The sequence below is a fragment of the Carettochelys insculpta genome, chromosome 9 (genome assembly GCF_033958435.1).
Source record: "Carettochelys insculpta isolate YL-2023 chromosome 9, ASM3395843v1, whole genome shotgun sequence".
Taxonomy (NCBI): Eukaryota; Metazoa; Chordata; order Testudines; family Carettochelyidae; genus Carettochelys; species Carettochelys insculpta.
In genome coordinates, this window is record NC_134145.1 from 21,162,892 (window position 1) to 21,189,710 (window position 26,819).

Here is a 26,819-nt window from a genome sequence, read left to right on the forward strand (position 1 = left end):
CAAAACCACCATTCTAAATTCTTTCTGTGTTGGATATGAAAGAAATAAAAGGCTGTCAAAACATACGCTGCACTGAAAACTAATGGATTTATTAAATACATGAAATATCTAGTTGGCAAATCAATTTGATTACTTCTGGTCACCAGGTCTTTCAAGACTAGAACTTACAGCTTTCGTTCCCTCACATGGTTTTTATTGATGGGAGAGGAAAATAAGCTGCCTAGTTTTCTCAACTCAGAATCCATTTCTTAGTTTTGAGTGAGCTAGTCTTTGAACTGAACTAACTTAATTAACTGAAATAAAGAAAATCTTTTTGCACCTGCAGAAAAGACTGTTTCCAGTTTGACTTATTTCAGGTACCATGTTAGTGCAAATTCTAATTGTGTTTTATAATATGCCAACTTCAGATTTGAACTTGATGAATTGTGTGTGCATTGTAAAAGTTGGTCATAAGGAAATGCACGAAAAACGTTAGTCTAAAAGATTAGTCAGTCACAGGTTTTCAATAGGTTTACTGAAGGTACTATTTTAATTTAGTCTGTGCTTAATATAACTTCAAAAATGTTAGAAGTATTCTAACTTTGGACCCAAAGAAGACGATGTTTAAAAAAAATTGATTTCTATGGGGTCATAGTACCATCTTTCAGTATTTTTGAAGAGGAAACTCTCCTTACCACAATTCCCTTTCACATCTTACTTGCTGGATCAAGCTCCTGAATAATACTCATCAGATTTGTATTTGATTAACTGTTAATGGGGAGGGAAGGAGAGTTAACATTATCTGTTGTAAGTGGGGGAGTGAAATTAATTTGGTAATCCAGCAAACCAGCATCATTTGGTATCATTTAAGCATTCTGACAAATGATTAGTGAAATTTTAATGGTTACGTGGTACAAAAACTGAAACCATGCAGCAGTGATTTTTAAAATGTTTTGTTCTGTATTGGAAATATTTGTGTTTTTAATGAATTAGTTAGATTTTTGTTGTTGTTGTTGATCCTGCATCTAATACTTTTATTATTTGTTTGTTTTTAGTGATTCTCCTTTGCCTGTTTCCTCACGGGTCTGTTTTGTAAAGTTCCATGATCCTGACTCAGCAGTCGTGGCCCAGCATCTGACAAACACTGTGTTCGTTGACAGAGCGTTGATAGTCGTACCATATGCAGAAGGTTTGTGAATTGTTTAATGACCTATGAAGCCATCATCAGATGGCAATCTACCCCAGTATAGCTTAATAGAGAGAGGTTTAGTAACCTGTAAAATATCTAAGCTATTAATGTTTGAAACCCTTGGTATGCTGTCCTTAAGCCTTTTTATTAAAGCAAATTTTTATAGTTTTAGTGACATCTGAGAGCTGCACATTTTTCCCGTTAAACTTTTTATATAAGAAAACTCTTAAGTTTAGGGTGCAAATATTTTTAAAAGAATTGTTTGAAAATTATGTTCTTAATTCATCAGAGTTCCCAAGATGTGTTTCTAATCAGACTTTAAAATGCTGACTTGCATGCTGAAGAAACATTGACTTAAGGATGAATTATTTAGGTTATTTTAAATATAATCTCATGCAAGTTTTTTCCTCCCTCTTAGAGAGTGGATGGGGGAGAAGTTAGCAGTTATTTTGACATGTTCTGCTACTTGGTTTAGTTGACAACTTCCCTGGAAAAAAACATTCACTCTGCCTGTAAATTCCAGTATACCAAGGGTTTGAATGACTATGCTCTAAGATGAAATTGAGGTCCTCCAAGAGGTGCCAAATGGGCACTGGATTTTAGATTTTATTCCAAGTTTTCTTGTTCAGCCTTGCTATATTTTATAGAATTTCACTGAATAATAAACTCTTCTCTCTGTTATTTGTGTGTGTGATTTTTGTAGTGGAGAAGGCAAATGCAAAGCCCTTCCAGATGACTGAAACACTGTGGGTCCTCTGCAGCTACAGGGGATTCTAGACATTAACTAAAGGCCAGCAAGCACTCAAGTCCCCAAGTGTTTTCCTGGTGTAACCACTTGTTAACTACATTTTTCTCTTCTTTTTTACATTTTAGGGTGTTACAGTAATTTGAAAGACAGTGAGCAGGTTTTTTGGAACTTGTTTTAAAACAATATGCTGAGAAGACAACACTTCTAACAGAAGTCTCATTACACTTTTCTAGGCTTTAGAAGTAATTTATTTCAAATATAACAATTTTTGGTTTACTCTTCTTTTCCATAAAATCTTTTTGAAATGGAGTAAAATCTTTTCAGACCAAGTTATATCACAATAGCAAATTTAATATAAGGCCTATGTTGTTTGGACTTTTGATAAGGCGATTTAATTCTCTCAGCTGTCTTCTAGGGTTGATGAGCTGTCAGATTCTTGTTAAGAGTACTTTTTTAAACAAACACTTCAGACTTAATTACTTACGTAAAAAATTGTGCCATGATCTTGAAGTTTGTCATTTTTCAGACTACAGAACACTTTCTAAGTGGTTGCTTTCATTTACAGTAGTCTGGATAAAATAGCATATCTTATGGCATTCATCTTATTCTGATGTATGCATTATTAAAGCATGCTATAATAACAGGATCTCTGTCTGTAGTATTTAAATATTTCATAGACTATTGTTTATGAACTTTAAACTCAAGATTACTGATGGGTTATGTGATTTTTCTTCATCAGTATGACTTTTCTGATTTGCTTGATGGTGGACACACCAGTCATTTAGAGAAATTTGGCCAATAATTTTCAGTTCAGAATGTGCAAAAGATAATATGATCCACTAGTATCTTACTGGGCCTATTTTGAACAAGGATTTTCTTGTGGGAAGAGCAGTATCTTGTGTGTAGTTCTGCAGAGTCAGAATTTTGGACATGATATGGCTTATCACAGGACAGAATCTACTGTTTTTCAGTTACATATAAGTCCTTTATGTAATAAAATGTTTGCTTTTAGACTTGGAATACAGAGTTTTCTCTTCATACTTACCACTAGATCCCCAATTCAACAAGGTACTTAAGCACAGCACAGGAGGACACTTGAAATCTGAGAGACTACTCACTTGCTTAAAACTAGGCATATGCTTAAGTAGTCTGCTGAACTGGAGCCTAATTTTTTTTTTTTTTACTTTCTATTGTGATGTTCAGTATGAATGTTGCCCATCAGAAAGTGAATGTTAATTTTTACACTGCAGAGAATAGTCTCGTATATCACAATCACACTCCAGTTGTAGCATTTACTGACATTTTGGTGTTGACTGTTGCTTTGTGTGTTAATACTATGCACAAAGTTTACGGTAAGAGATAGCATTAATTGTAATTTTCACTGTGATATTCCTAGCTTTGGAAGGAATGGTAATATTAAAGATGATTGGGGGGGTTATTAGGTTCTTTGGTTTAATGTTTGTTTCTTTTGTCTGTTTCTTTTTCTTTCATTTCTACACATTCAAGCAGTATTTCTTGGTTCTATCAAAGCAGGAGTAAAAAAAAACTTTGCCGCATGAAAATTAACTGGTGAGGGGCCTCATTGCTTTTTTTAAATTGTAGTTTTATTTATTTCTAAATACTTTTTTAAAAAAGAGGATCAGATGCATGACTTTTTTTTTAAATGGATGCAGATCTTCTAAGAGGTGTCTCGAGAGAAGTCAGAGAGGAGTTATATTTAGATACGAGAAATGTTGTATTTGCGCTAATTTGAAATATGTGTAATATAATTTATAATATTCTCTGAGACATAATATTGCATGCAAAATTACCCCATAATCTCTATAGGTATGTTAATATATTGACACCTTAATACCCTATATCTTAAATGACCGTTTCCCCTTCTCCCTCCATAACTTTTGGTATCTAAATTGATGACAGCTCAATGACGCAAGCAAGATAACAGTGCTGTGTATTATACATTTGTTTATATTATCGGCACTTCTCAGTATAGGTGGAAGGAACCATTACCTTTATTTAACAGTGGTTTTTCTTTTTTGTTGTTGTGTTTTACAGTTCTTTTCCCTGGTTCAGCCTGAACTATATACCAGGCCCTGCTGAAAATACCACCCAACAGTTTTCTTCTGCAGCTTATCCAGTTTCTCTTAAGTGCCCTGTACATATTGTATGTTTTATGATCAGATGCAGTTTCTCAATATGTATTACAGAAATACTACTGGTATTTGCAAATATGTAGTAAAATTGTATTATTGAACTCTCATTTTGGGGGCTTGGGCACATTAACAGATATTAATCCATCTGTATAGGGCTTTTGCTGTTGGATAGAATAAAATTATCTACATACATATTTGTTTCATAATAGGACCCTTAATATTGTTCTGTGTGGAGAAGAGGCAGTAAAATCAGCCACACTTATCTTAGTTGGCTAATAGAGTTTGGGCCAGAAGTTCTTTCTGAAATGGCAGTGTGTAGCAGCATTCTTGTTACAGTAAACATGGCACATAATGGAACATATGCATTTACTGGACAGGTAAGGAAAGTGCCACAATATACTGTATTTATACACACAGTGTGTGTATTTGGAGATCTCCAGACACTTACTTTCATATTCATTTGACAAGTCAGCAAAAGCCCTACGCTTTATTCAACAAAATATTTCCTTACCTTCTTAATTTTTTACAAAATTTGTATGGTAGGTGTAAAAGAAATCATAGTGAACTGTACCATATTATTAACCCCTAAATCAAACTTTTTTTGTCTTGTGTATCTTGATTTTTCTGTGTGCTTTATAGTGAAGCAGCCGACACGAGTCGTTGTTCATAAAACAGCTTTTGAAAGTTGAGAGCACACCCCTGGAGAACCGACTGTGCTTGCTTACGTTTGGTTCATGACTTAAAAATCGAGTACAGGTGATGAAATCTTGGCAGTGTTAACAAAAAAGTAGTGTGTATTGTGCTATTTTTTACTCTAGAAACTTAACCATTTGTAGAGAAAAAGGAACAGTCAAATTTTCACACATTGAAGTTTCATTCTGACATAAAATTTAATGATAAATATTAATAGAAATCAAGCTTTATATTTTAGCCAACATAAGTACTTTCAACAAACTCAGGTGGTGTATCAGGGAGACATTTTCTGGGTGTATTTGTGTGTTTTCTGACCTTGAGAGAGAATATATTCTAATGCAAGGCTGTTTCTCTGCAGGAATTATTCCTGATGAGACTAAGGCTTTATCTCTTTTGGCACCAGCTAATGCTGTGGCAGGTCTACTGCCTGGAGGTGGTCTTCTGCCTACTCCCAACCCCCTTTCTCAGGTAGGTTTTCATGTTGAAAGGAATACTGTACACATTTTGGTAGACTGCCATATACTGTATCAAAGCACTTGAGTAAATGGGCTTGGATACCAATGAGATATTTGACTGTGTATTATCTTTTTAGTGCTTTAGTTAAACACTGATTTGTGGTGTGGTCGCAATCATATGACATTGTGAAGTGTATGATATGTGGGTGGTAGCTTGTTAGTGGGGAATCTGGGTTTTTACAAGCATGCTCAGAACTGTAGTATGTCTGGTGGCCTGTATAATTTTTTCAATAATTTGTGACCTTGGGGAAGTAGGGCTTGGGACTGAATTATTTAGAAGATCTTACCAGTCTTTTGTTGGGTCAGGTTCTCAGTCGTAGCTCCTTTATGTCAAAACCATTTAATAACTTGGTCCAGAACTGGCTTACTGTCTGAAAGGTTAGTTTCTCTGAAAATGGATTATGTACATATTTGAAAACGTGTGTATTGTACACAAACCCTTAACTTTAATTTTGCCAATCTGAAATGTACTTTACTTTGGAATCTATTCAAAAGATTTCTTGTATGATTGTTTAGGCTTCTTCAGAAACTAATGCCTATTGTGGATTTTCAAAAACACTTAAAGGGGTTAGGTGCACAGCTTCCATTGCCCTTCAGTGGGAGTTGTGTATCTAACTTCAGTAGGCATGTTTCGAGGGGGTGAGTGAAGGAATCTGTTTTCTGTGTGTGGTCTGTCATAAATGTTGACTTAAGTGGAAAAAGTGTGGAGGGGAAGGGTTGTGTATTTTTAAAACTGCCTTTTTACTTTGGCTAGCATTTCAGGCCAACCATAACTAAACTAGATGGACTGTTCTTTCCTTTGCAGCATCTGCAGTTGTTCACTAAATTGTAATGGCTTACATCTGGTCAGTCAGCTTGCATGGGTTTTTCTGAAGAAATAATATCACCTTCAGAACAATTTATTAGGGATGATAAAAGGGACAAAAAATAATCGATTTTCATAATGCTAGCTGTTAGAATTGCCTTGTGATTGTTGTTTGAGTACACTTGCTATATAAAGTGAGGCAATAAACACAGACTAAAATTTTTACTTTCTCGTTCTTTCTGGAAAAGAATGTCATTAAGTTGTTTCTTGAGTGTAATGGGAAAGTCTTTTTGGTTGTGTTTTTGGGATTTTTCTCACCATTCAAAGGGAGCTGCGGGAAATCTCTTCTGCTGTTCTCCCCCCAACCCCTGCTTTCTCTCTCCCCCCCCACCCCCAAATCCTATAATATAATTTTCTGTGTGCTTCCGTTTGCAAATACACGAGAGAAGCAAAGTACGCTTACTTCCTGGCATTTTTGCTAAAGTGTGTCAGTGTGCCTAATTGGGAGGTTGGGTTTAAATTAGGTAGTGATAGTGTTAAAGATTGTACTGTGCCAGTTTTTTTAATTATCATCTCTGTTATAGATTGGTGCTGTTCCTTTAGCTGCTTTGGGCGCGCCTGCTCTTGATCCTGCCCTAGCTGCTCTTGGGCTTCCTGGAGCAAACTTAAACTCTCAGGTATAAAAGTAACTTTTTGTTCTTTACCATCTTTGGCAGTAGATTGTGATTTGCCAATATATTAATTGACTAATTGAAAGGTCCTAGACATGCTATATTTGTTCCTGAAGTAGTGCTACAATATGCAGAAGATAAGCACTGGGTATAGTTTTACAGTTAATTAAAATGTAGAGCTCTTATCTTGCTTGTGATACAATGCATTTGTTTTATGGACTTAGCAGTGTGAAAATAGGGGCTTAATATCTTTTTACACATGGTTTTTTTCCTAATTTAGTCCTGATAATTGAGAGAGTAATTCTTTTGTATGCATTATCTCCAAAACCCAATGGTGGTTTCCATATGAAGACATGAACACCAGTGTTCAAGAGTCCAAAATCACTGTAAACTCAGGGAGCATCAGCATCTCATTTTAATGATCCTTCATTTTTAGAGCTCAACTAGCAGAGTTCAGTTAATGAGACGTTTTTACATAGTGTTAGTGATGAAAATTTCAGAATTCTATCCTGGGTTAAAATAATGATGTTTCTCGACTCAGAAGTTGATCATTTCTATGGCAACATAAACTGTAACACTTCTGCACATGAAATAACACTTCTCCCCTGCAAAAACTACCTTTTTAAAAACCTTCTGTGATTGGATTATTTAGGTTAAGCATTTGTATTTTTGATAGGTTACATTTTATAATTTTTGCTTTATTTTAATTATCCAAGACACTAGTTCCAATGACAGGAATGACTGATGTCTGTGAGAATTCTGACTAAACTCAGGGCAAGTTATTATTCTGATTGTGTGCACTACTGAAATAGTCTCACATTTAGTTGTTGAATATTTTATCTTAACCACCTCCCTCCAAGTTATTTAATTTAAATACTGTAGTTTGGACATCATTTTCTTTCCTAAGAATACATTTTTGGTTCCATGTGTGCTTGTCCTTTCACAGTTGTTTCTGTATGACAAATGTTTTGACCATAACAGAACCACCCAAGAAAGTAAATCATTTCTGAAACTTCATTTTTCCTTGGATAGCAATGAAGTTTTTCAGTTAGAGTAAAGCAAACAAGATAGGTTTAAATAAATCCTGGGTAGTACTAGTGTTCTTTCATTTTAGGAGAGTTTTCTCTTAAGAATAAAAGGGGCAGGATAGAAAAATTGCAGGTGTAGATACTGCTGACATTTTTTTTCTCATCGGCTTAAGGCACATCCTGTCAGATGCACACTATAGTCAGTATAAAAGGGAATATATTTCTCCTTAATTCCATCAGTGTGTGTAAGTGATGTGATGGCATTCTGCCAGAAAACAAAATTCCAGGATTTGAAAGATGTCCAAGCTGATGTTTCACTATCATTTGCCATTTGGTTACCTACAGACGTTTTTATTGGCCAGCTGTTATATTTGAGGTTAGGGATCTTGCTTTGAGTTTGTCAGTTCTTCCATTAGAATATCATAATTACTCAGAAATCCTTTTAAAAAGAGAGAACTACCTCGTAGGGTGATCATCCGTCCCATATTGGGCGGGTTGGTCCCGTATTTGGGACGCCAAAAAAGTCCTGACTTTTTTTTGAAAAGGGACTAATTGTCCCATATTTGTGCCATCCCCCCACTGACCTCTTCTGCCAGCAGTTGCGCAGGTGCAGCTGCAGGCAGGAGTCCCTTCCCCAAGCCTGGGGAAGCAGGGAGAGTGCTGGCAGCTGCCCCCTCCTTACTGGCTCCCCGGGACTTTGTGAAGGCAGGAGGAGCCACCCATATCTCCTTGTCCCATATTTGGGACAGGGAGATATGATGGCCCTACTACCATGCCACTTGAGGGATGAGAAATTGCTTCTATCCAGATCTTCCTTCTCTACCCACCTCTTAAACTGGAAAAAAAAAATTCCCATCACAGGGATTTTACCCCTCAAATACCCATAAACATGAAAATCTCTCTATAGGAGAAAAGCTTATTCCCCAGACCAGGAAGGATTAAACATTCCTACAGACTGTTCAGACCCTTCCTTCAGTCCATTTATTGGTAGCACCAGTAACCTCCTGGTAAATCAGTTCAACATTAATTCAACAGCTAATTTCCTGACCTGGGACCTCCCCAATCCTCTGACCATTTGCCTGGGAATCCCCTTCTCCAGGGCTTGCCATAAAATGCAGTCTACTTTGTTACAGCTGTGATGTAGGTGATGCATACAGTTCTGTTAGATTTTGAGATACCCAGGTACTTAAACACATGTTTAAAATTGAGTTGGTGGACCTGTACAAATATATTCAGAGCTAAATATCCCAAGCAAAGATTTCTATCCGTCAATTTAGAAATAATCTCTCCATCTTAATTTTTTTAATGAGGTACCACATAGTTTCTCAGACACTATTGTCTTATAGCAGAGAGAAACAGTTAGTAATGGGCACCATGCAAGACTCTGCATTTTTTTTTTTTTTTTTTTTTTTTTTTGGGTATTATAGCAAGTGTTATGTTTATATAGCAGAAACAGACCATTTGGGCAAGATGTGCTTATGCATTGGCTAGGTACTTTGTTACGATTAAAATAAGCAATTTAACATGAAAATGTTAAGCAATTTAACTGCAAGTCGAACCTCTCTCTTTTGGGACCTGACTAGTACCGAACGAGAGAATTTGCTGGATCATGGGAAATCAGTACACTCATCCCTTGCTATATGAGAACATTTTGGTTCCCAAATTTCTCCTCGTAGGCAAAAACTCATAAGAGCGACACTAAATTCCCATTAAAATATATGTGAAAGTCTCTAGTTCATTACAAGGGCTTGTAACTTGACATAAACTAGGTGAGTTTAGATACTTTTCTGATGTATTTGAATAGTTTGGCACCAGAAATAGAATGTAGTGTATGTATGTAGAACAAGGATTTCCAACCTATGGGTTGGGAGCCAAACATGGGTCCCATTAGATTTGTTAAAGGTCGCCAGCTGGGCAGTTTCCAGCTGCATGTATGTGGCTGTTAAAGAAGCCACTTGCAGTTTCTTAATACTGCTGCTTCAGGCAGATATTTATCAATAGCGATAACTGCTGGAGATGGCAGCTTTCTGTATCACTAGAGATAATAATTACCTTATGCCTAGGTGCTGAAACCTTAGCACTTGAGTTTATTGCTGGGAGCCTGAGAGCTGGGGAAGCTACCCAGCCTAGCAGTCTGGGTGAAGAGGCAGTGGGAAGAGGAGGAGTGTTTAAGGCTGGGGCTGTTGAGGGGTGCAAGGGCAGGGGTTTCTAAGACTGGAGGAAGTTTGGGGCTGCAGGGAGAGTCTAATTCTGGAGGTAGTTTGGGGCTGCTGAGGGGGGTGTAAAGCTGGGGGCAGTTTGGGGCTGCTGGGGGGGGCGCGTCTAAGACTGGAGGAGGTTTGAGGCTGCTGGGAGGGGGTGGTTTAAGGCTGGAGGCAGGTTGGGGCGGGCGGGGGGCCTAATACAATAAACCCTCGAGTTACCCAGGGGTGGTTACTGCAACCCCTGCATAAGTCAAATGTTTCTGCAAGGGGAGTGGAGCCAGGAACCACGAGGGCTCGTCAGTTTCCTAGCTCCCAGAGTGGCAAGAGCTCAGAACCAGGGGCACGCTGGTTCCAATCTCCCCGTGGCTTGCGGGGTGGTAAACTGATCCGCTCATGGCTGGTCAATTTTACATTCCCGCCATTGTGGGGGAGGGAAGCAGGCTAAGAGCCTTCTCCCTCTTGTTCCCCCCCCAGCCACGGGGCTGTCAGACAGCTGCATGTCTGAGGGAGAAGGCTCCAGCTGTAGAAGTTCACGCATATAGTGAATAAAGGTAGGTGTATATGTTCCTCATTTTAGCGAGTACTCAAAAGTAAAGTACTCATTAAACAAGGGATGAGTGTATTGTCGGCCACATTACCAGCACTTCCACTGTTTACTGGGCTTTTAGAAGACATGTAGAGGTAAATTACAGATACACAGCAGCACAGAACACAGAGCCAGGACTGTTTTCTGCAAACAAACTTTATGGGACCACAGGAACTTGGCCACACCCAAGAGAAGTGGTCACCCAGCTAATTAAAATCATACCAGATATGGATGTTGCCAGATGAGAGTCCTTTTTTAGAGAGGTTCTATAAACCGTACTGAACAAACTGGAAAAATCTGTCCTTTTTAAAATAGCTGTCCTTTTTGGCTGCTTAGCAGGTTGATTACAGTACACACTGGATAGCTCTGCAAGTGGTCACCTACCAAATAGTGAATTGTTAAGGATGAGATTTGCTAACCGTTCATTCTTCATTTATGCTTTCAAATGGTAACATACAACAAGTGGCTTTATGCACAGGTTTAGTTGTAGTAGATGAAATAAGAGCAGGACATGTCTACCTTTTATGGATGGATTAGAGAAAGTCCTATAGAAAAGGCACACCTTGTTAGTGCTCTTGTTTTGCAGCAGCATTTCCCAAAGTGCAGTTTGCGGCCCAGTACCAGTCCTTGGGGGTGGGGAAAATACCAGTCCTTAGAAAATACACAAATTATTGGTATGTAGTATTATTATTGTGAATAAATAATAAACAGTGAAAATTTGTTCATTTTTCATTTTTGTGTGTGTGTGTGTGTGTGTGTGTTTATATTTTTGGGCTGCGAAAAAAGGTCCTGAAAAAAAATAGGTCCCAACTATATAAAGTTTGAGAGAACCTGGTTTGAAGTATTGAGCATTGTACTGTAAACGTAAAAACTGAGTTAACAGTTGGGTGGGTGAGCCCTCTCAGGACATTTAAGAGAGGAAATTGTGAACACCATGAATGATCTAAAAAGAGATTCTTTTGATTCTTTCTTGGAAAAATGCTACTGACTGGCATGTATTAAAAGGAGAACATTTAGATTAGAAACAGCTCACTTCTTTGGCTGGAGCAGTCAATAGATTTTACAAAAACAAGAATTTAAAAAGAATGAGACACTTTGGCAGATAACTCCTTCAGGATTTCTCAACTGTAAGCTCTTTGTGGCCTTATTTTTAGCTATGTTCAGTGCCCAAGTGTGGGGTTTAAATCCATTAATGTGTTAAAACTAAATTCATGTTAATCAACCTTTTTTTAAAATGTCTTTTCACAGTCTCTTGCAGCAGATCAGTTACTAAAACTGATGAGCACAGTGGATCCAAAGTAAGTATGAGTGATAGTGTTTGGTACTTAGTTTTATATTGGATTGGATTTAATCTTGAACCTGCTGTCTTATGTCATTCAACACTGCACCTGGCCAAATTAAGATCAGAGGAAACTGGCTTCCTGTGGAGGCTACTTCTACTGCGAGGAAAGAATGGTTCACCCTAACAGCTATGCCAGTGGTTTCCAGCCTTATCAGTAACACGGCATATGTCAGTGAGACAAACAGTTCCTCACCACAACCACTTTTTACTCGTGGGAAGGCATGGGGGGAGGAGGTGTGAGCAGTTAAACCATGTCCCAGCTTGTGCCGCCACAGAGGAAGGGCTCTCTGCCAGCCCATTTGGGCCAGGAAGCAACATTTCAGTTGTCTCCTGGTGTGACCAGGCTCCTGTGTGGCTAATATTTCAGGAAAACTATTGAACCCTCTGCCAGACCCTCATCAAAACCAATTCTGTTTTTATATGATCGTTTTCATTTCTTTCCTCATGGATCCCTGGTTGGGAGCCACTCTTCAGTGGTCAGATCAGTCTGATTTAGTTTATTTTCTCTAAGGATTTACTCTTTCAACTGATAAGAATAAAAATGGCTACCCTTTCAAAAATATTTGAAAAGTAACATTGTAAACAGATATGTCTGCAAGACAGCAAATAGACCCCATATTATTTTGGGGCTGGACAGTGGTACGCTGGCACAAGGCGGTAATAGGATGTAAGTTGTCCTTCATGTTGGTACCCGGTATCATCACTTCCAGCACATAACACCTTTGTGGAGTTTGCTATATCCATCATTTCTCTCTCCTCTGCCCACTCCTGTGAATGTTGGGGGGGGGGGGGGGGGTCCACAAGGAGTAGGGAATGTAGTTACATCAGTGTACGCTGTGTCAGGTATAGAACCTGTACACACTAGTCACTCCTCAAGCAGTGGTTAGACCAAGAGGAAGTTGGATTCAGAGCTGTAATCTCCTTTTTCGACTACTCCGAGAGCATCTCACCAGTGCTTTTCCCCTTACTCCAGGCTCGTTGCGGTTAGCCCAGTCTAGGCCAGTATTTTTTTAAAAAGTCAGTATTTTGAATCTGAATTTTCATTTTTACTTCTTTTAATGGCTTCTTCCAGATTGAACCATGTAGCTGCTGGTCTTGTCTCACCAAGTCTGAAATCTGATACCTCCAGTAAAGAAATAGAGGAAGCTATGAAAAGAGTACGAGAAGCACAGTCACTGATTTCTGCTGCCATAGAGCCAGGTAACTGAACTGTTTTTAAATACTTGGTTAAACACAATTTTTGGCACTAGAGCAGCTACAAAGGGCTTGTACATTTAAAAACATAGTTTACGTATTTCCTTGTTACACTGATCGGTTGAGTTTAAAGTGTCTCACCTACTTCAGAAGATCCTGCTAAAGTGGCTGAATGACTCATCTAGAGCCCACTTCAACCACACAGCTATTATTTTATGTTATGTAAATGCCAGAAGAGTGCTCTGGAGAATAAATTAGTGAATGAGACATCTCATTTGTCAAAGTATATTTGATTGAAGATGATGAAATGCCTAAATCAGCCCAAATGAATTAGAGAAGTTGCTATAGCTACCTCTGCTTCAAGTTTTTTAATGTAAATATCAGAGAGTCAGATCACTTGGTTGTTACTAAAGTGTGCTATTCTCAGTGATTGTTAGTGTTTTAGGCCAGATTAGGAAGGAGCAAAAAAGGGGAGCAGGCTGCTTTTGTAATAATTTGGGATAAAAATTCTGTTTTGGGGGGGTTAGGTCAATTCACTTTCAATTGCTAAATCGATGCATAATAAACCTGAAAGGTGACCTGCAAAGGTGAAATAATGTAGCCATGTCCTCTTTTCCTTTATAATGGATTAAAAAAATCAGAATGCGTTAAGTGTATTTTTTGCAGGGAGAAAGAGGATACCTGAAAGAAGCTCCATTGATCAGAAAAGTTAACACTAGTCATCTGGATTTCTACTGTAGGGTTCTTTTAAAGTATCCAAATCAATGAGCTGGGAGGTATCTCAGCTCTTAAGGTGTTCAAAGCTTGACATTTAAGCAGTTTTTCTTCCCACAGCTTAAATGCTTGAGTTGAGCAATTTTTAACAAAAGTTTTCACTAGTATGCATAAAAATCACTTACCCTCTAAATCCAGCTTCATGTAATTGCTACCTGTTACATTCTAGTCTACTAGTTCTCCTAAACATCTTCCAAGACCAGACTTGATTTTCTGACCTTTTCTTAAAAAAAAAAAAAAAAAAAAAAAAAAGGCGGGGGGGAAGAGAGAGAATCCTACCAAAAACATCTTTTCAGGCTTTCTTTTGCTTCTGTATGATATCTGAAGAGGAGGAAGACCCTTATGCATTTCCTTTTGTGGATCTCCTTAAAGATCGATACCACTTGTCTTTTGTACTGATGTTTCACCTGCCTAATTCCAGATAAAAAAGATGAAAAACGAAGGCATTCAAGATCAAGATCACGATCAAGGAGGAGGCGAACACCTTCTACTTCTAGGCACAGGTTAGATTTCTCACTCCAAAAATATGAACAGGAATGAAGTGCCTTATATAATTCTTTCATGATTACTTTTGAGACATGAAGCTTGGCTAATGCCATCTTTTACATATAAAAAGAAACAGGTAAATCTTAACCTCACCAGGTTGACCAGCAGGGCCATTGTAGAGTATGACAATGGGTGAAGCCCTATTTTTGTAGAATTTAGGAACATACGTTGGCAAGTGTCCTTGTAGTACACATGGTAGTCTTATTCTTTAGACCAGTAAGAGTTGCTCTCGCAACTTGCTTGGAGCCGTAGGAATGTCTTCTGAAACATTTTATTTACCCAGTGTGGGGGCATAATGCTCCAACGCAGCATAGGAAGGGTTTAGGAAAGCCTATGGTCTCTGTCAGCCCTGCCCTGTTTATACCTGTGGCCAATTCCAAACTGGGAGAGTCTGTCTCAATTGGGGGCTGGTTGGTCAGGAAAGAGGGACAGAGCTCCACCTGAATGGAGCTTTGCCTGCAGAGTTGTAGCAGGACAGGCCTGTTAGCCAGACCAATTTCTGAAGAGGAGTAGATAGACCCCAGGAGTGAACAGCTCACAAATGAGAGGGAGAAGCCTTAAGGAAATAATGGGGTGCACACTGGAAGTCTGGGGGAAGGCCCAGTATGGAATTTGGCTTGGTTTTAGTTTTGGCATCCTCCCCGGAGGGATATAAGACAGAAAGGACAATTAGCTGATGAGCTAGAGTCCTGCTACAGTCTATATTAGTGGTAGAGGGGACGTACCCCACCCTACCTGAGACTTGCAGCAGTGTTTTGGTGCTTAGAAGGTCCCTATGAAGGTGGTGCTCCTACTGTGGATTTTATGCTGAATGCCAACAGGCAGTGACCTAGTTCTGTGAAAGCAAGCTAGTCAAACCATGAAAAGGAGGGACCCTCAATAACTGCCATCCATGCCCATATCAGGATGCATATGGATTAACTTCTGAAGTGAATGGTTGAACAATTATTCCAGCACATTGCCAGCCATTAGTAGCAGTCTAGCAGCCCAATAGCATCAGCCAGTACAACAATTGATCACTGTAATACAGCCAGCCACAACAGTGGTACTAGCAGGCCTAGATCCAGTGGCTGCCCATGTTCTGGTAAGAAACAAATATACACTCAAACTTGCCTCAAAACCTTTGAACGGGTAATCGCAGCAGCTTGGTGGCTTATTGCATAGGAGGGAGATTTGCTCTCGCTGTACTTAACTGGAAGAGTGCAAGTGGTCTATGTACTTGATTCTTTTATTGCCTAAGATCATTCACAGGTCAGAGTGGTCAGCCACAAAGCTCTGGCTGTCTCTGGAAAAGTTTTGGTGTTTCAAGAAGTAATATCCTCTGAGAACATTGTTCCCCTCCAGTTGCCAAAAGCTGTGAGGTTTGTGTTTGGAGATGGCTCAAACCTGACGTGAAAACAGGAGCCAAGGCGGTTGAGAAAATTTTACTAATAGGTCACTCAGATTTCCTTCCCTTCCTTCTCATACTCCTTGAGAGAAAGTCATTGTCCCGAGGCCTGTGTGGCATCCACCATGCCCCATGATGATACCTTACTAGAGGCTTGCTGGGGCCAGGGGAAAATGAGAGCTAACCACAGAGGCTGATTTTTGCCTGGGGGTTGGCATGGGGTGGGGTGGGGGGCATGTTTGCACCCTGTTGACTCGTCACTGGGACTTGGAAGGTCCTTTGTGTTTGGACCAGATATGTGGACCTGTTGACCTGGTTGGGTATCAGTTCAAGAAATCACCTGTGTGTCCAGCCCTAAGAATGGAACAGCCATGGAAACTGAAGTAGGAGGACTCCACTCAGAGGGGGCCTTTCAAGGACCCTTGGAGGCATTGATCACAGCAATAAATCCCAAAACATTTGCCTTTTGGTATGGCTATCCTGGACATTGGTGCCAAGATAGCCCCTTCTTGGGGTGCAGCTTTGGGCATATCTGAGTATCAGGAGCCCATGCTTGAAGATCACAATCTGTGAAGCTGATTGCCCCTATAAAGATGAATGTGACATAACTGATAGGTCTTTTGGACTCAGCAAGTGCTCAAACCTGGTGCTGAGCATGATGGTCCCAAATCCTATGTTGTATTGGGGAACTAACTTCCTACAATGTGTACACGGGGTTATGAAGCTCTATTTTAACCTCCAAAATACATTAATGATGGAGGAGCATAATAGCTGGCTTGATTCCATCCCTTACCTAGCCAGTAATTTTATTGGCGGAGATTCTAAATATTTCAGGGATCTAATGACCTGGGATCTTTTGTGCAACAGGTCCACACAACTAGATACCTTCAATTCCAGATGCCCTAGTGAACCTGATATGAAAGATGTTCCCTCTCCAGTTGAAGATTTCCATTCACTGGCAATAACCAGAGAGACCAGAGATGATCTCATCTTGGAGACCATTCCTTTCCCTAAGTATGAGATCATGAGAAACTATTCAATTTTGTTGAAGAGCAGAAAGCTAATGATATGTTAAGTTGACCCTATACCCAACTGATGTGTGTCGGGGGGAAGTGGTGGAACTTTGACAGACTGAAGCATCTTTCACTTTGAGAGAATGCTGACTACCTATTTCACCTTGAGAGAGACTACAATACCAAAGAAATTAGAAACTAGCTTCTGGTACCATATAGTACCAATGGGAAGTCATGCCACTGGCTCATATGAGACCCTTCATGGGCACCGAGGGATGGAGAAACACTAGCTCGAAGGTCTAGCCTGTTTTTGTGGGGCGGACTAGGGGGCACATATGTGGACATCCCTAACTTTGGTGCTTCATGTATGAACTCATGCTACTCTGGAAAATGGCTCCTGTGCCGCTGATGAACATAGCCTTTGAATGTATTGGATTTGCAGCCTTGAGGGCTGGGATGTCAAAACTGGAAGCACCGTCCAGCCCCATCAGTTGATCACTCCCTTCTCTACTCTTTTTTTGTTCATCCCAAGTGGACTTATCTGATCACCTGTCATATTGTCGGAACCTGAACACGAGTCCAAGAAAATCTAAAACTCCTTCCCCAGAACATGAAACAGACTGCACTTGATTCACTGTACTAATTCTGAGAGTAATCAGGGACTTGAGAGCTCAATATCACTAGTCCTTATGCCTATTGAGACCACTTCTGTTTGCATAGATTTCAAGGAAATCAACGCCATATTGAAAGTTGCTGCCTACTCTATGCCAAATGTTGATTAACTCTTGATTGGCTAGATGAGGCAGGGTATATTACCCTTATGCCTGAGACCTGGAGCTAGAGAGCGCGGGGGGGGGGGGGCTTGATACTCCTTTTGGCCTTTTTCAGTTTTTGAATTTGCAGCTGGATTCCATGACATACCCTAGTCATGGGCAGAAGGTTAATGGGCCAGGTCCTCCAGCCTCATAACATGCTGCTACCTATCTGGATGATACCTATAGTCAGACTTGTGAAGACCATCTGAAATATGTAACTACTTTGGGGCTGGCCTGACTGTACACCCTTAAATGCCATCTGGCAAAATTGAGTTGGCCTAAATTAAGTATGCCCTGGGGAAGGCAAGGTATAGCCCTTTTGAATAAGGTCAGGCCCTATGGACGTACAGCCTCAAGCAAGTACACCGCTTCCTGAGATTGGCATCATGCTACCAACAATCTGTTCCTGACCTCTTGCCCGTTGTATCCTCCCTTGCAGTTCTTGTTATAGCCCAAAGAAATGCGCAAAAAAAAAAAAAAAAAGTATGCAAAGGCCTTTCAGATGAATAGTGTTTTTCTCTTCTGAAAGTAAGTCTTTTATAATTACAACTTCACCAGGAAATTCCTGCTGCAGAACAAACACCTCTGATGGTGGGACTAGCATCTCTCTCATCCCAGTTGGTGAATGGTGAAAAACACTGCATCCCCTCTGTCTTATTTGGAAATGAGTCCTCTCTCTCAGCCCACAGAGATGCAGAAGGATAGGAGCATTTAACCCTAGAACCGGGAAATGCACAAGGAAGAGACTGGAAGACAGGCCTGAAGTGAGGGTCTGGGTGCTCTACTGGGAGTTGGCCCAGTACTGAATTGTTTGCTTTTTGTTTTGAAACTGTTTGGGGATTCAGTCCCCCTCCTACACCCCACAAGTGGGATAAGACAGAAGGGACAACTAATTTATGGGCAAGAGCCCTAACCAGAGTAATCACCAGAAGGCAAAGCACACTTTCACTTCTTGAGGGGGTGGGGCAAGTTCAGGCACTTGGAATATCCCACGCAGGATGCTGTTCCTTTCATAATACACAATGTTTTAGAATCTAACAGTTTAAAAACTGAATGTATTGCTCATTCACAATCCAAAACCCTTTCCAGCTTCATTGCTATTAACAAATAACCTGTTATAATGTGTAGCCGATCTTGTTGTTTTCACTCCTTCTACCACTGAACCCTCCATATTGCAAAGAAATATCTATTTGCTGTTCTTTTTAAAAATCTGTCCTGTGTGTGTTTGTTTTTTATGTTTTGAATCCCTATTTGTATAATGCACGGTCTGGTAATGTCTAGATTTCTGCAGCATTCTTTAAGGTTGACAGTGCTTTCAAAATCAAGCGTTAGGAAACTTTGGTTGCAACATAATTTTGTTATGAAATATTCACACACAAATAGAAAAGCGGTATGTGCTGGCTTAAAGCATCACCAATAATGATAAACTTTTCAAAGTGGATTTTTTTCAGAAACATTCACTTTTAGTTTAACAAAAAATTAATATCCACACAAGTTGGACTTCTGTCTTCACTCCAGAAACACTCAGGCTGTGTCTACACTACAACCCTGCTTCAAAGAAAGGATGGTAAGTAGGGTGTTGGGAGTTTACTGATGAAGTGCTGCACTGCATACGCAGCACTTCATTAAGCAAACTACCCACCCCCCCCCACAGCAACTTCGAAGTACTGGTACTTGAGGAGTAAAGGAAGTTCGAAGTTGCCATGTGGGGGGGTAGTTTGCTTAATGAAGTGCTGTGTATGCAGTGCAGCACTTCATCAGTAAACTCACAACACCCTACTTACCATCCTTCCTTCGAAGGAGGGTGGTAGTGTAGACAAGGCCTCATTCTTGCATTGACTGAATATTTTTACTGGGCTCTTTTGCTCCTGGTAAATAGAGGAAAAAATACTCCATATAATAGTGGTATAAACACTTCTGTTTTCTGAAAACAATTTTGACTGGCTAAATGTAAAACCATATGTCCCAAGGCAATATGTAGGCACTTTGTCTCCATTCTCTCAGTTCTTGCTTTTGTACCTCAGTAGTGTGTCCACAGCTAGGGCATGCTCATTATTGTCCCTCCTTTGTTCAGACATTTTTTTTCACTCTGGCTCTCATCTCACTATCTCTGCTCCTTCCGCTGAGGAGTATGTGGTGCGCATTTATTTTCTCAGTTTCTAATAAGTCTCCAAAACTTCTTGCCGCCCTGTCAGTTTTCTTCTGCCACCATCAGTGTTTGTTCACATACAGAAGTATATAATGCTGTATAGTTGTAATGCTGTATCGTTGACAGAAGTTGTCATGAGTTTATCACTTGTATTTTGTGACACATGCTTTTCTGCTTTGGAGCCTCTGGGAATGACCGTATGTTGTCCATCTTTATTTCTTCTGTGTACGGTGACGGTGCTTAACTAATAGTATAGTATGTCTAACTCAAATATTTTTGTAATCCTGTTGCTAATGCGTTGTTTGACAGACGGTCAAGAAGCAGATCAAGGAGGAGGTCACATTCAAAGTCAAGAAGTAGACGGCGATCTAAAAGTCCAAGGAGGAGGAGATCTCATTCCAGAGAGAGAGGCAGAAGGTCTAGGAGCACATCCAAAACTAAGTAATTCCCAATTTGCTAAACTTCAGATAATTCTGAAATATATGTAATGGAGCAGAGCTTCCATTAAAGAGAATAACCAGACCCTCAGATACTGCCAAGAAATTTTTATTTCTGTCACAAATTGGCTATCTTTAACAGTGATTGGTGCTGAAGTGCAGCACTAACAGGGTTTAAACAGATAGCGCTTTTGTGTAATTGAACTTTTGCACATCTTTGAGGAAGTAATTTTATGAGTGACTTTGTTTGTTCTATTGTAATGCCCAAAGTTAAGACCTCTCTGAATGTGTATTTAGGCACGTCAGTATGGCCTGGTTTTCATAGATGCTGAAAAAAATGCAGCTCTTCATGAATTTCAGTGGGAGCTGGGAATGCTTATTACATTTAAAATCAGTTGTAACTTTCTTATGTCTCGAACTGCGTTAAAATAGCTGTTCTGCTATTTCAGTAATTGTTCCTCTTTTCTCTCTCTTTTCACTAGTGTGTTTTAACATGGACAAAGATGATCATTTTGTGCTATACAATGTCTGAAAGTTGTGATTATCTTGTGTATTTTCCTGTGCTTGTGACATGCAAATGTATGTCTCTAAAACTGGCTGACTTTGAATATGCAACATTTTATTACCTTCAAGGGATAAAAAGAAGGAAGAGAAAGAAAAGAAACGTTCTAAAACACCACCAAAGAGTTACAGCACAACCAGACGATCTAGAAGCACAAGCAGGTACCAGAACTTTGATCACGCTGTTGGACTGGGTAGATTATAGCAGTATTGGTGTAAGAGTTTCCAACCTGGTTTGTCAAATGAAAGATCACAATCATCTCTGAAGAAATCAGTTATGATTTGTGGAGGAGTTTTGCTGGACATGTTTATGAAGTGACATTTCAGCTAGGGTTACAGAGACTTACATAAGCTGTGTTTCAACTAGACAACCTCAGCCTGTTCATAAGGTATCTACAGCTCCCCCTTCAAGGAAAGTGAAACAGAGGATGCTATCTTTCTTGAAGCATTTATGCAAAGCCTTACTGATCTAGGAAAATCTTTTGTTTTTAATTTGATTTTTGTCTTATGTATGAGATTAACAGTAAAAAAAATACACTACAACTCTGAGTTCTTTTGTGGTCTTGAAAAGGTCAGAACTCGGACTATATACTGTGACAGCTGAAAAAGAACAGGAACATAATTGCACTTATTTTGTCCACATAGTAAAGAATAATAGGAGAAAGTGTATTTGCAAATGAAGCACTTCTTAAATTAATATCTTTCTCAGTGTTTCTCATGTATATCCTTGAACTTGTAAAGCAGGGAATAAAGATCCTCAAATAAGTTTTAGGTACTAAGAAGGTTTTAGTTGGTCTTAGAAAATAGATATCTGCTTTCTTTTTTTAAGATAGATGCTGTTTATGAAACAATCGTTTTCTTATTAAACTACAAATGCTGCACAGTAACTGAAAATCAAACTCTGACTGCGACACCGTCTACATCGTATGTCAGCAATACAAAAGCAAAAAAAAGAAAAATTAACCCCAGGAGTAGAACCCAGTTCCAGCTGGGGGTGCTGGAGGGAGCTGTATGAGGCCACCAGAGTCCAGACACCTCCCCCTATCCCAAGCATAACAGCACTCTTCTCCCCAAAAAGCCCAGCTGCGGGGCACCATTTGACCCACACTCCAGTACGGCCCAGACACCAGCCCCTCCCTCCCCACAGACCTCAGCAGTGGGACAGCCCCTAGATCAACCAGAGCTATTACCCACCACCACTCACCCTCCAACTTCTTTTTGCCCAGTGCGGGGCCATGGTGTGCTGCAGCTCTGCCCTTCCTCATCATTTTGCAGATGTGGCTGGATCTCTCTGGGAGAATTAGGATGATGAAAGCATGTGCTGCCTGCCAGCCCTGCTCCATTCACTAAAAGCTGGGCTCTGCAGAGACCAGTGGTCCATAGTGGGAGTCAGAAATTCTGCAGAGGCAATGGGGAATTCTGCACAATTCTGTGTTCCACATTGACACAGAATTCTCCCAGAAGTAGCTTTGTCTTTGTGATGAAATAACAAAGCCAGAATAACTCTGATAAGTGTTCTCTTTATGTTCCACTACAAATACATATTCAAGTTAATATAAACCTCTGGTGTGGGATGTTTTTGAACTGTTTTACCTTTCAATACTTAGAGAACGACGGCGTAGAAGAAGCAGGAGTGGAACAAGGTCACCTAAAAAGCCCAGGTCCCCTAAAAGGAAACTCTCTCGGTCTCCATCTCCAAGAAGGTCAGTGTACTAATAGGCCTCTGACTTCAGTTGCTCTGTGACTGATTTTCAAAGGGATGTCTGTGGAGGAGAGATTGCTGGTGCTTGAAAAGATTGCTGTGGGGGCAGTATAGTTTTATCCTTTTCAGTTAAGGCACTTCTTGAATTCTGCTGTAAATTTTGCATGAAATGGAAGTCCTCATTTTTTGATGATTAATATTCTGGCACTAAGTGTGGGAGGGGTATAACATTGCGGGCCAGGGGTGGGGAATGATGGATGGATTCCTTTTCCTGCCTTGCACTAAAATATTGCCCATAGTCTTTGTACATCTCCCTCTTGCTTTCTGTGAGCTGCAATAGGGAGTTGGCTGGATGTGGTTGTGCTATAGAGGAATAATTTGTCATTGGCTGAACTGATGTTTTGTTTGGCTGCTTCTGGTTTAAGGTAGGTTTTTAGCACAAAGGGCTAGTTCTGCACCAGAGGAAATTACAAGGTCTTAACCACAGTTATTACATTGTGCAAAGATTTGAGTAGTTTATTGTTATCCCAGACATAAAAAGGAGAAGAAGAAGGATAAAGACAAGGAGAGAAGCAGAGATGAGCGAGAACGGTCAACAAGCAAGAAGAAGAAAAGTAAAGACAAAGAGAAGGAGCGGGAGAGAAAATCAGAGAGTGACAAAGACGTAAAAGTATGTTTAAAAACTTGTTTAGTTTCACTGCCTTTGATGTAATATTAACCTTAAGCCCAAAAGACCTTGAGGCAAGTTTTACTTTCTTTTTCATCTTGGCAAAGCAGGTCACAAGGGATTATGATGAAGAAGAACAAGGATATGACAGCGAGAAGGAGAAGAAAGAAGAAAAGAAAGTAGCAGATGCTGCTTCCCCCAAAGTAAAGGAGTCACCAGTGGATAAAGGAAGTGGAGATTCAGCAAGAGAATCCAAAGTAAATGGGGATGATCATCATGAAGAAGACATGGATATGAGTGACTGAATATTGCCTTTGCAGTGAATGCAGCTGCAGACATGCATCAGTGTCATTCCTGTGTGATTCTTTTATGCTGTACTTGTTAATCCTAAATCTAGATGTATACAGCTCTAAGCTATAAATGGTTGTAAAGCTCCTGATATTAATTTACATCAAAAGCTTTATAGTAAGAGGCACTTTGGTGGCCATTCTTGCTATGTCCAAATTGGTTTGAGTAGCCAGGTAGGTCTTACTAACTTGTTGCTGCTTTAAGCAAAAGTGAAAAGCTGCATGCATCTACAGCAGGCATGGATTGTTTATGTTGTATGATCTCCTTTAGTAAATTGGCTCACTTATGATAGTGTTTCTAGAGTTTGATTCATTGCAGTAATAGAGCAGTATAGGGAATGCACTGATTGCATGTTAATTGTGGCAGAAACATCCTAAATGTTCTAAGAAAATTGTACAATGTATGATGGATCTTTTTAAGGGTCTTAAGTGTGGCTACACAGAATTAACATTCATAGTTACATCTGGAAATAAGCATTCTGATATAAGTAGATGATCTTTTAGCCATATGGCTAAGCGGGAGGGTGGACAGCTGGGCGGGGGATGGTTTTCATTTTGACAAGGTTACAATGCACTAACCTTTTTTGATGGCTAATTTTGATGTTTCTTTACTCAGTCAATTTAAAATCCATCTCAGGCAGTGAAGGATGGCAGAGCTTAATTCTTAATGTCTTCTCTTGGGTCTGAGAAGATCAAATTTTCTGCTTTAGTAATGCAAAATCTCCTAGTTTGCCCAACAGCCAATGATTAGAAGTTGCTTAATGCAGTTTTCATCTTTTTTTTCCCTTTTGGTTTTATATTCATGAGGTAAACATGTTACAAAAAGAGGTAGTGCATTTTAAAGTTGACCTTTGTATGCTTTTAAAAGCAAGTCTACTTGATAATGTACTTTTTACTTGATCTCAAGTTGTATAAACTAATGAATTTGTGTTTAATGTCACTGCAATAGTAATCTTATGCACACAGTGATTCCATGTTATATGCAAAGTAGTTAGACAAGCTGTTTTCTTAGTTAAAGATGTTTCAGAGCTTTTACTTTTGTGCAGGTAAAAACAAAAGTGGGCTACAGTCTGTGCCATGTTGATGTACAGTTTCTGAAATTGTTTTACAAGACTTTGATAATAAAACCCTTAAACTTATGCTCATGTTCCTGTAAAATAACTTGTATTTATTTACATTATTGAATGTATCAAATTACCTCAATCATTTGGGGTCGACGTTTTTCCCCTTATTCACCCCCTTTAACAGGATCACAGTTTAAATCTGTTTCTTTTGCTAGTAAATGTGGTGAGAAACTGTTGGACTAGCCCATCTTTTAGCTCTGAGTTCTCTTTTTTCCCACCCTCAATATAAAATGCATACTGTACTACCTTATTACCTTATCTGGGGATAGACCTGAATGGGAACCTAAAGTGTTATAGGGTAAATAATGAGAAAAATGTATCTGTAAATTGTGTATTTTAATTGAAATATAAACACTTTAATATTTTATCTTCTCTAGAATGCTGATGGAAGAATAGCAGGAAACAGGATAATGAAATGGAAGGGTGTGCATCACCTGTACAACTCTTAAAGCTAACCGAAGGCCCTGAAATGACAGGACAATTCACTTGTTTAAATGGATAGGTATTGGCGTGAAACTACAACTAGCAGAGATACTTACTTACTTATTTTTGAGTCTGATATGCTTAACAAAACAAAATGGTTTTTAAAATTGTAACTTTTCCACAGGCATTTTAAAATGAAACTTGCCATTTAGATATGTGCTGTCATTTTTAGAATTTGTAGAAATGTAATTTTTAAAAAACTAAGTATTTTGTCAATACAGAGAAGTATATGTCAATACAAACAGTTCTCCTAGCCTTTTCTTTGTTTGGATGAGGCAGTAATGCCCCGTAGCTGCCCTCCACCAGTGACTTAGGGGCTTTCCAATTCTTTATGAAACATAGAATCCCTCCAGATCCCATTAGAAAAAGTCCAACTCTTAACATGCCTTGGTGGAAATTTAGATTACCACTCAGGAAAAGAACATTGATCTAATAGATGAAACTCTCATTGCCTGCTTATAGTCTAACTCACCTGTAAGCATGCAGATAAAAAGTAGTATATCCCAGGCAAGAGAGAGGAGCATTTCTTCCCCTGATGGGTAGACATGGATAGAGACAGGCTCATTCCAGACTGTCTCCTTATGATAATGAGTCCAAAAATAAGTCTTGTAGCGTAAGAAAGTTACTCACCAGCTGTCCTAATTTCTTTTTCAAACTAGCCTTGTTGGCAGAATGACTTCAACGCACATTCCGTGTTCATTCATTTTATTGAACATTTGCCAGAGAACCAGATGGAACAATTTCACGTCATGAATTCAGAGGGCCAGCTGATAGCCAGAAATTCCCTCCACGCTTCTGTAGATGCCAGAGAGCCTCTAAATCACTATCAAATGCTATAGTGCTGTGGAGCACTTCCTGGCTCTTCATCTGACCTCCCAAGAGAGGTGCAGATTTTGGTTGAAAGCCTCTCCTGCGCCTCCCTCCCCCCATTCAAAGGGCTCTTCAGTTCTTAATGTAGACTAGTCTCTATACACTTCGGTGGATACAAGAGCTTTGTCACTGGGAATCTGCATTTTTTGCAACAAAAAAATGACTTGGTAGATCCAACTGTAACAGCAATGTAGGTTGCTCCAGTGCAACCTGCAGCTGGCTTTGAGACTTTCCTACTGTCAATGGAAGGTGATTTATTTCTGCAGATGTGGTACCTTCTACATCTAATCTTCCCTGTAAGAAATAGTTTTGATACCTCAGTTGAGGGCCTGAAACCTGTTTATCTTGATCCTGTGTTGAATGTTCTGTTCATTCTCCCTACCCGAACAAAGTACCTCCTCCAGATGGAGGTGATCACTATAGGATACTCTGTACAGTTCCATGTTATCCCTTCCTCCCTGTCCCTTTTCAGGAACTCATCTCATGAAGGTCTCTTGGAGGGAAAAAGGTCCAGTCTCTTACTGTTTGGGATGATTGAACCAGTTTCTTGAGAGTTCATCAGTAGAGGTTCTAATTTCCTAGATCCCAAAAGAGATGGAAGATGGAGATCAAATCCCAACTTAAGAAACAAACATCTTTCCTGGCACTTCAAGATGGTGATACTGACCACTATAATTCTACCCCTAGAGCCAAGATTCTAGCTGGTCACCCTCAACAGTGTGGGCTTTCATATAGCTGTACACCCATCCCACAAATTTCCAATGCTTCCATTTTAGGCTCGGCAGATTACTACACCACAGCCTTTATGGTCCCTGCATCTAAGGAAGTGGATCATTG

General features: G+C 39.6%; 1 protein-coding gene across 8 annotated transcripts in view; it reads left to right on the plus strand.

The window, feature by feature from the left end:
• SRSF11 (serine and arginine rich splicing factor 11) overlaps nt 1–25,342 on the plus strand; it is a 33,819-nt gene extending 8,477 nt beyond the window's left edge. Inside the window, exons 2-14 of one of the 8 annotated variants that reach the window (XM_075002373.1) lie at nt 1,035–1,168; nt 5,121–5,230; nt 6,667–6,759; nt 11,820–11,869; nt 12,986–13,113; nt 14,303–14,384; nt 16,682–16,828; nt 20,101–20,232; nt 20,862–20,951; nt 22,397–22,492; nt 23,023–23,161; nt 23,266–23,415; nt 25,007–25,342. In XM_075002373.1, the coding sequence (XP_074858474.1) occupies nt 1,035–1,168; nt 5,121–5,230; nt 6,667–6,759; nt 11,820–11,869; nt 12,986–13,113; nt 14,303–14,384; nt 16,682–16,828; nt 20,101–20,232; nt 20,862–20,951; nt 22,397–22,492; nt 23,023–23,161; nt 23,266–23,415; nt 25,007–25,078 (1,423 nt within the window). In that variant the 3' untranslated portion in view covers nt 25,079–25,342. Of the gene's footprint in view, nt 1–1,034; nt 1,169–5,120; nt 5,231–6,666; nt 6,760–11,819; nt 11,870–12,985; nt 13,114–14,302; nt 14,385–16,681; nt 16,829–20,100; nt 20,233–20,861; nt 20,952–22,396; nt 22,493–23,022; nt 23,162–23,265; nt 24,646–25,006 lie in introns of those variants that run through there. The other 7 variants (XM_075002374.1, XM_075002378.1, XM_075002375.1 and 4 more) reach the window with 7 other exon arrangements.
• The last annotated feature ends 1,477 nt before the right edge of the window (nt 25,343–26,819 follow it).